This window comes from Austrofundulus limnaeus, unplaced genomic scaffold (assembly GCF_001266775.1).
Source record: "Austrofundulus limnaeus strain Quisiro unplaced genomic scaffold, Austrofundulus_limnaeus-1.0 Scaffold1743, whole genome shotgun sequence".
Lineage (NCBI taxonomy): Eukaryota > Metazoa > Chordata > Actinopteri > Cyprinodontiformes > Rivulidae > Austrofundulus > Austrofundulus limnaeus.
The window spans coordinates 27,628-37,510 of NW_013954145.1; the positions used below are offsets into that span (position 1 = coordinate 27,628).

The 9,883-nt window shown below is 39.8% G+C and overlaps 1 protein-coding gene across 1 annotated transcript; it reads left to right on the top strand.

The window, feature by feature from the left end:
* The first annotated feature begins 2,826 nt into the window (after nucleotides 1-2,826).
* On the top strand, nucleotides 2,827-7,177 carry pcdh20 (protocadherin 20). Its single transcript, XM_014033457.1, has 2 exons — nucleotides 2,827-3,321; nucleotides 3,628-7,177. The coding sequence occupies exons 1-2, from the start codon at nucleotides 3,280-3,282 to the stop codon at nucleotides 6,247-6,249; spliced, it is 2,664 nt and encodes an 887-aa protein (XP_013888911.1). The 5' UTR covers nucleotides 2,827-3,279; the 3' UTR covers nucleotides 6,250-7,177.
* Nucleotides 7,178-9,883: the final 2,706 nt, after the last annotated feature.

A 9,883-nucleotide genomic window follows, 5' to 3' on the forward strand; every position in this document is an offset into this window, starting at 1 on the left:
CGCTTTGACACAACAGAGGCAGAGGTTCACGCTGGCAAAGTAAATAAATGGAACATCTTCTGGTTTGTGGCAATCTCCAAATGATGGTAATTAGGGTAAAGAGAGGGTTTTGAGCAGCAGGCTAATTTGTGTTAAATGAGACGATGTATTACCCATCAGACTTTTCTGTTTAGAGATCAGCGCAGCATCCTTGTGTTTTGAATTATACCGTGTTTTACACTGATCAGCTCCAAACAGGTTGGAACTGCGGGACGGAGCAATTATTCAATTTCACTTGCTGGGTGCCTGCTTTGTTCACACCAAGCCAGTTTTTACCAAGAAAAAAAGGAAGGAGGTTTAATTTCGTGTTTGACCATCAGCTATGATTCATTATTCAACACATAATTCAAACCAAACTTGTGGAACTTTTCAAACCAGCGATGACGTCTCCTTCTACTTCTGTTTGGTYAAATCCATCTCACTTAGCATGGAGCTGTTTGGTTGCTATCATGATAGCTTAGGAGCCCTTTGATTAAATGGAAAGATGACTAACAAGCCATCTGTTAGGAAATCTGCACAAAGATTACACTGCCTCATCTCTCTCAGACTCACAACAACAAATGATGTAATTAAGACCAAAGTAATACTGCCTCTTGGCCTCAGCCTTTCGTTGTGCAACCTTTAATTGTACTTCTTTTTCACGCTTTGACTTTTTCACTTCAAAACAACCAAAAAATGGACTCATATATTGTTTAAAAATTTAGCTGAAACCTGTCTAACATCACGGCTTGTAAATACAGATTTTTATTGCCAGCTATCGCCTTTGCTGAGGTAATTTTCTCTTATTTGTCTTAAAATTTTAAGTTCTGTTGGACTCTAGCCGATCAAAATGCACTTTTTCAGTCTTTCAGCATTTATTTAACACCAAAACGCTCAGGGCAAGAGAAAGTACAGAAGTTCAATTCCAAGTTGAACGCAGTCTGTTGTGGGTTCAGAAGATTTCCTGTGTACTATCATCCTTTCACAGAAACAGTTTCAGCTGATACTTTGGTAGATGCTGCGGTGTTTGCTCATTTTTAATGAAATCCATTCCTCTCTACTGTGACAGCTTTTCTGGACAAACTTGCTGAAACAAAAACTCTGAACCATTTCTGTTAACCTCTCTTTAACCGTTGCAAAGGTGTTAGAGTTTAATGAAATTTCTCATTTTTTCACCAAACGTACAGTACCCTTCAGATATAAAACAGTCCACAGGAGGGCGGTTCTCAAACACATCAGTCCTGGTTAAATTTTCAGTTGCAAAGCCTATTTTTGTGGTTCTAAATGCAGTTCTAACAACCTACTTTATCTTTATTGCACACTTAAATACAAGCAAAGTTAGTCCAAAGCACTATCCATTTAATCTGAGCTAGTCAAACCTTGAAAATGACATCAGTGAATATTAGTGATCGTCGTTAAATAAGCCCAGACATAAGATCACAGTGTTGAGCTGACATATAAACATTACTGGCCTTTGTTTTCAGCATTGGAAAATGATTAACGTGAAAAAAGTCAACATTATTTATGTTGATTTTTGTTCCCATTGGATTAAAAAAATCTCCTCGTGTAGTATATCTCCATGACATTTATCATTTCAGTTTCATCATCTTAAATAGCTGTACTCCAGGGCCTCTGTATCTAAATACAGCTCTTGGATGTCTTTCCCTGATCTGCTGCTTTCCCACGCTCTGAAGCCTCCTGGCCGGCTACACTTTGAGTTTGCAGAAACATTATTGTATTTCAGCGGAAGAGCCAAAAAACATTCTAGTTGCAAAATACAGAATAGAGTTGTCATTTATCTACTTTTGGCTCCGTTCTTGTGTTCTGTTGTCTTACAAACTTGACAAATAAAAAAATGTGTGAACTGATATTATTTTGAGACTTAACATTAGACAAGCAGAAGTGAAGTCGTTTTTCTGTTCAACACTAAAAATGGCAACCAGACCTGACTTGCCAAATGGCTATGACAGTCAGTTTTAGAGATATCAAACCATAATTTGGTGTGGTAGTAGCTGAGAGTGATGCCCAACACATAGTTTGTCTGCTTGCTGCTCAGCTCACCCCTGCAAAATGTCTTTAATCAGCACGAGAAGTCAGTGCAAACAAGCGACGACAGCAGATACAGTTTTTAACGCAGTGTGAGAGGAAACAAGTCTGAGTGACAATCTCAATCCTCCGCTGTCCAGCGAACTTCAATCACTCAATTTTTTTTTTCTGAGCAGTATGCTTCCAATCCCGGCAAACAGCTGGCCTGGCATTTAGAACACATGAGGATTAGGGGGCTGATTTAGTTTGAGGCTCAGTCCAGTGGGACCACACCAGCACTTCTGCTGCTCTGTCCTCCTCGCAGCTGGCTGCCTGATCATTTCATTCCTTTTCTGTTGTTTTTTAGATATTTAACAAAAACACACAAATTAGTTGCGGTCATTGTCTCAGAAATCAGTCATATTTGTCAACACTTTTATAAAACCCCATGTCAGAAAAGTCAAAAATGTTTGCCAGGTAGTTTGAAAACAAGCCGTATGTGTCCTGAAAGCGAAATATCTCATGAAAAAGTTAACAAATCTGAATGAAACTCTCCAAAAGTAATTAAAGTCTGCAGATTTAGCATTCTATTAAAGATAGCAATATTCACATTCGCTCACAAAAAATAGTTCTGACTCAGCCAAATTTTGGTGCATAAGTATGTGAGAATGGTCCTACTCAAAGCACTAACACATCAGGATGTGGCTTTGGCGGCCATCTTGAATTAAAACTCACAGCGAGCGACATGCATCCTTTCAAGGAATGCTAGACCTTTAATTTGTAGCATTTTTAACTACTGCTGGATTAAAATAATCTCTTGGCTCTGGGTGTTTCATGTCTTTCCCGGTCATAAGCTCAGCTGATCGTCGCACGCTTTCACTCTGCCACAGGAATACGAGGTATGCAGCTGCTTGTGACGAACTGGGTGTGTGTGCAGAGCGTGCAGGTGTGTGTGTGTGTGTGTGTTGATGTGCTTTGATGKCAAACATAAAAGAGGAATCTGTGAACTCAAGACTTCTCGCCGGCTGTCACCTCTCATTGGTCAGCTCAGGGATCTGATTTGCATGTGGTGGGAGTGTCCTCCAGCAGCACTGAGATGAATGACTTGTTCAAGTCAGACAGAAATAAGGCATAGCACTCAGCAGAGGTCTGCTCAACTCAAAGCTCAAAATGCCTGGGTTACTTGAGCTGCCTCTGATCATGCTGTGAGTGGAGCGTGCTGGTCAGGATAGAAACATGTTCAGCAGCAGACAACTTAGCCATAAAGGAGGAATATGGGTAAGTTCTAAAACACAACATCACATATACTTTGGTTTACTTTAAATATTTTTTCTTAATCAGCACTTTTTATTTTTTAATGCTTTAAAACTGTTCCTTTATGTTCTAAATATATGGACTGAATTAGAAATTATTCAAAAATATCAACTTCTATCTTTGAAATCACTTGTGTTTGATCAACTTTGTTACTGACAGTAAAACAAAATACCATGTTATAAACATACTTAATAAATAATATTATTATTACTTAATTTAACAAATATTGTAGCTCATTAAACTAAATTATGACTACTTTTCTTGTTATAGGGATTCTGCATCTTCTTGCTGTACACGACCCCCCCTTCCTGTCTGGCAAATTTCAGTCAAGCGAAAGAGCTCATCTATAAGATAAAGGAGGGATTACCAAAGGGGACTTTCATCGGGGCTATTGGAGTAGACTTGCATTTGGATTTCACAGTTGATCCCCCCTTTTTATTCAGCCTTTCGCAAAAGAAGGTCAGTGAACAATATGTGAACCTAAATAATACCAGCGGGGAGCTTTTCACATCTGCTACTGAGCTCGACAGGGAGAGCCTCTGTCCATACAGCTCCGAGGGACAGGCGTGTGTCCTCCCACTGGATGTGATTGTTTTGCCTCAGCAGTACTTTCAGCTCGTCAAAGTTAAGATCCTGATTGAGGACGTGAACGACAATAGGCCCAAGTTCCCGACTGATGAAATCTGGATGTCCATCCCAGAAAATGCGCAAATCAATGCTCGATACGCAGTGGAGCAGTCCGCCGTTGACCCAGACTTGGGTAGTTTTGGAGTTCAGACTTACTGGCTGGTTAACGACTTTGGTGTGTTCACACTGGACGTAGAGGAGAATGAGGGTGGTGAGCTGACACCATTCCTGATTGTGACAGAGACTTTGGACAGGGAGACACAGGAAGAATACATTACGGATATTATAGCAGAGGATGGAGGGACCCCTCCTCTGCTCGGAGCAGCTACTTTAAAAATCATCATCACGGATGTAAACGATAACTGCCCCAAATTTACAGAGTCTCAAATTAACGTCACCCTGCGTGGAAATTCCACCAAAGGAACACATTTAGCTCGACTGCATGCCTTTGACCCTGACCTTGGTGCTAATGCTCAGATCAGCTATGCTTACAGTGACCGTGTGCCAAGGGATACCCGCAGCTTGTTCCATTTGGACAAACTCACAGGGGTGATCAAGCTCGCCCGAAACATAGACACGGTCACAGCCACATTTTACAAACTCACCRTTCTGGCCAACGGACCCGGTTGTATCCCGGCTGTTGCAACTGTAACTGTTCACATCATCAGAGTAGTTACTGGACCCCATGCTATCGTACCCCGGTACATTGCAACAGAAAAAGACGGAGTGGTGGCTCTAAAGGAGTCTGAGCCAGCTTTCTCTCCAATTGCTTTTTTCACCGTTAAAAACATTGGAAAGAACCAAAGAGTGGACTGTTATTTGGAGGGGTCTGGTCCCTTCCGGCTCGTTCCGTACCGAGAGCTCAAGAACGAATACCTCCTGGAAACTACAGAGCCCTTGGACTACGAGAAGACTCAGGATTATGAGCTAATTGTGGTGGCTAACAATACTCAAGGTATAGTTATCAAGACTTTTCTGAAAGTGCAGGTTTTGGATGAGAACGACAACGCACCTGTGTTCCAGCAGTCTTTGGTGGAATTATCAATCGAGGAAAACAATCCACCAAACACCTTTCTAACCCAGTTCCAAGCCTCAGATGAGGACGGTGGAAGTCAAGGAGAAGTAATTTACCTCCTTGGAGGCAATGCGCCTGGGATTTTTGTCGTGGATCGTGTCACGGGTGTCCTAACTGTGACAACATCGCTCGACCGTGAGGAAAAAGAGAAATACAGGTTTATAGTCAGAGCAGTGGATCATGGGACGCCACGGAGGGAGTCGATCGCAACAGTGGTGTTGACAGTGGAGGATCGCAATGACAACAGTCCACGTTTCATCAATAAGGACTTCACTTTCTTTGTGCCTGAGAACTTCCCAGGGTTTGGTGAGATTGGAGTCCTGTCTGTAACAGATGCCGATGCTGGAGAGAATGGCTGGATAGCCCTGTCCATCCTCAACGGAAGTGACATCTTCATGATAGACACCGGTCGAGGAGCTCTAAGAGCCAGGACACCGCTGGATCGTGAGCAGCAAGGCACGTACCAACTTTGGATTGAGGCAGTTGATGGTGGGGAACCTGCGCTTTCTTCTATTACCATGGTCACTGTGCTGCTGTTGGATGTAAATGATAATCCACCAGTAGTCCTCTTCCCTCAGTCAAATCAATCGTACATGCTAGTGCTACCTGATACAACCCCAGGAACATCTATCACAGAGGTGTACGCTGTGGACAAAGACACAGGCATGAACGCCGTCATCGCGTATAGCATCATTAAAAGGAAAGGCGGTGAACCGGGTTCGTTTGCCATCGACCCAGAAACAGGAAATATCACATTAAAGAGGGAGCTCAGCAACAGGGGCCTTTACAGCCTTCTGGTGAAGGTCAGTGATCACGGCCAACCTGAGCCGCTTTATTCGACGGTCATGGTAAACTTCTTTGTCAATGAAACCGTGACTAACGAGAGCTACATCCAAAGTCTGCTGACCCGAGGGGCGGACATAGAGGTGGAGGAGAAGCCCTGGTTTGTTGGCCAGATGACCGATGGGCCCGAGAGATACGAGCTGGTCCCCTGTCGGCTCACCCTCATTGTCCTTTCAGTGACATGTCTGGGGCTGTTCTTCATGGTTGTTGTACTGACATCTTACATATGCTGCAAGAGGTACAAGAAGATCAGGAAGAAAAGATCAGATGTGGAAGTACCTTTAAAAATAAAGAATGACTCTGAACAGTTTTTAAACAGAAAGCTCAGGCAGATCTCCAACATCTGATAATCAGTTCTCAACAAGTAAAAAAAAAAAAAACAAAGAAAAGATGCTACCACTGTTTACATGAATGTTTACACATTTTACAGAAAAAAGAATATATTTTACATGAAGTTGCTTTTATTGCTTGGATGATTGTTTTTACAGCAACCAACAAGGTTTATGATTTGGTTCCATCAGAAAGAGCACATCAATCCAATATCTTGTTTACTTAGTCCTCACTAATACTGCCACAAAAATGAAACATGGGGTGTTAGAACTACTGACGTGAGTAATAACAAAACTGAAACAAAGCAACAAGAGCAAAATATTAAATCTATCTTGTGTAAATACTGTAAAAATTCTTTTACAGCTTTATATGAAACTTTTACATCGGCACAAAGAGGAACACGAGAGATGGTCCGACCCTTCACAGCACCTGTCACTATTATTAATATTGTGGCAAAAGTGGTTGTAGTTGAAAGTCGTAGAATCGTAATATATTTATTTTTCTAAATAAAATGTCCAAATATATTCCAAAAGCAAATGTTTTATTTTTTAAACGTGACTGTTGAGAAGCAGTGAACCAGTAGTTCTGACCTGATGAAGCATTCTGCACCGTGAACTTTCATTTGTTTGTACTGAAATCTGAAAATTAACCAAAAGAAAGAAGGTTACAATGTATGTTTTACATTCTTTATTGTTTTGAGTTAATGGGCATCCCACACCATATGATGCTTAGTCACTGAGATAATGTTGGCAAAATATCCAAAACTGTGTTTTATGACACCACCTGACTGAGTCCTCAAAGGTGACCTTATTTGTCATAATGAGTTATTTACATCCCTTTATTTATAGTATCACATTGTTTTCAACATGACTGTTAAAATGCAAGTGTTTGTGAAAGAAAATCAGAGAAACTATTAAAGACACTTTATTTTTTTAATTCACTGGATTTTATTCTCTAGTCAAGTCACTTTTGTGTCTGGTATGTTTTTAAGACTTGTTTGTGTGAAAGTTTTAGTCCTGTTTTTTTTTTCTCAAAGGTTTAGACGTAACAGTTTTTTTGTTTTTCAGCAGATGTTTATTATATTGCCTAACAGAAAACAGCTGAATSTAATTTTCAGATCATCTAATTCAGGCATACGCTTTGGATGTACAATCATTTTACAAACATATGAAGCTGATTTTTCATGTCCGACCCAAACTTAGTGGTTGAGGAYGAAGTGATTTTTGATGGATAAACATTTTGTCCTCTTTAATTTAAATGTTCGGGTAATTAAACAGTTCTTGAAGGAATGCATATCACCTGCCAGTTTTAGACTCTAGTTGTTTGGGAAATTCATAACATTGTGTTAAAATTTTTTAGATCTTCCTCAGAGTTTTTGAAGGACTCTGAGTTGCACATGTGATTTTATCACATATTAATATTGTAGAGCAGGAGTCTGCAACCTTTATGATCAAAAACACCATTTCTGCTGTTTGGGTCACTGATAAAATGTGTCCTGAGCCACAAAACAAGCTACAACTTTGATTATCAACTCGTGGTCCATGGGCCTTTTTGAGTTTGTTGAAGGGGAGCCTTTATGGCCACTGGGGGTGACATTATAAAGCAAAATATATATATGGTGAATATATATTATATTATTATKTTTACTAGTCAGGACAAAAGATTATATTCATGATTATTTAGGTAGACATGTTTTACTTTTCGTATTAATAGTATTCATCACGTTTGCATACAAACAGATTTCGGTTGTGAGTATAAAAACAAAAAAATATATATTCYATTATGTTTGGTCACATTTTCAAAGAGCCACTGCAGAGGACCAACGAGCCACATGTGGCCCCAGAGCCGCAGGTTGCAGACCCCTGTTATAGAGTTAAAGTCACTTTTGTTTTGGCTCGTTCATTATCTGCGGTGGCCATCTTTATTTAGATTTGCTCCAAAGGTTAATCAGTTATAGATSATTTTTAGGAGTTTAATTTAAATCCATCTAGTGGTCCGTGAGATATTTTATTTTGACTGTAACAACTGATGTATGGTTATGTTGTGTTTTCACAGCTGTGGAAACCATGTTGGAATGGATTGGGTCCAAAAGTTAATCAGCTGGTTGTGATTATTTCTTGAAAGTTTCATAAAAAAATCCATCTTGTGGTTAATGAGATATTTTGCTAACAGACAGACATGCTCACTCATGCACAACCAAGCCAAATCATTAATAGTGTCAGTAAAAGTGTTTAGATTGAATTGTCCTTATAATGGATTAGCTCTGGTCGAGACATATTTACTGCATCGTAAYACATGATGTACAGGAAGTGGCATGAAAGGGTTAAAAACCAACAGCCTGACATCTGGATTGCTGTCATCACCTGTGCAGCTCTGAGCTGATGAGGTTAACACCCAGAGTAACACTCTGACAGAAAAAAAAAATCACTATTCTGCAGCTGCTCTTATCTGGAAGGTCAAATCAACGTTTCTCACCATTTCTGATGTTCTGGCTATCACTGTCAGTCCAAATGTGTCAGACTGTGAAAGTGGCTGCAACACTTTCTCCTGCTGCACTTTCTTTCTTTGCTTTTTTTTTTTATAGTTTGGACACAAAAGCTTTTAAGACATTTTGTTTTCTTGTCTCTGGTATGCGCACGCCTCACAGAGGAATTCTGTTGTATCAAGTAGCATTAAAGCCAGTTTGGTTCTTGTAAAATGACAACCATGCAAACAAACCGGTGCTGAAAGCTGCTTCTCAAGTGATGGCAGACTGTTTAGGACAGAAGTGTGTCACGCAGGCAGGCAGGCAGGCAGAGAGCGCATCGGGAAGCTATCAGCTCAGTGTAATCCCCGGTAATCACCTCTGGCCAAACTCTGCATTACACAAATAGGCTGAAAGATGATATACTGCAGGAAACGTACCGGATGTGTACACAGTAACGACAGGTGATAATGGACAGGGCTGTCAAAATAACATAATAGCTCACAAGGCGTGACAAAAAGGTAAAGCAATTAATCTGCCTTGTGTCCTGAGCGAGTTTGACTGGATGCTGATGTTAGACTATTARAAGAAAAGAAAGCTGAAGAACCTTAAACATCCTGTACGAGCTGAACAGACATCTTAGGTTGTAATCTTTTTATAAAATACTAACAGCATCATTTTTAGGCGTATTTTCACATCTATAGTATGTGTGGATGAAGCTAAAACCAAACTGTCAAAGAAGAGGAACAAAACTTAAAGCTAAAAAAATGAACACTATCTAAAATCTAAAAATACAAAAACCCTAGSTAAAAGTAGCAAAAGGCTAGGTAAAAATAGCTGAAAGCAAGCTAAAATTAGAAAAAATAAAAGCTTATAATAGAAAAAAATGTTTAATGCTAAAAGTAGCCACACGCTAGCAAAAACAGACTAACTAAAAATATGAGACTATTTTAAAGCTAAAAGTGGCCTAGTGTTACCTAAAAWCAGCAAAGCTAGGAAATATAATTAGCTGAACTAATTTCTCACAGGGATCAATAATTTTTTCCAATATAAAACCAAACTAGAGGCAGTTTGTTGAAGCACATTTCAGATAATTATTTTTGGACAGAATTGATGGATAATTTGTTTTATGGGGAAAATATAAGTATTGTTTAAACAGTAAAAAAGGGCAACAAAAACAAAAGTCA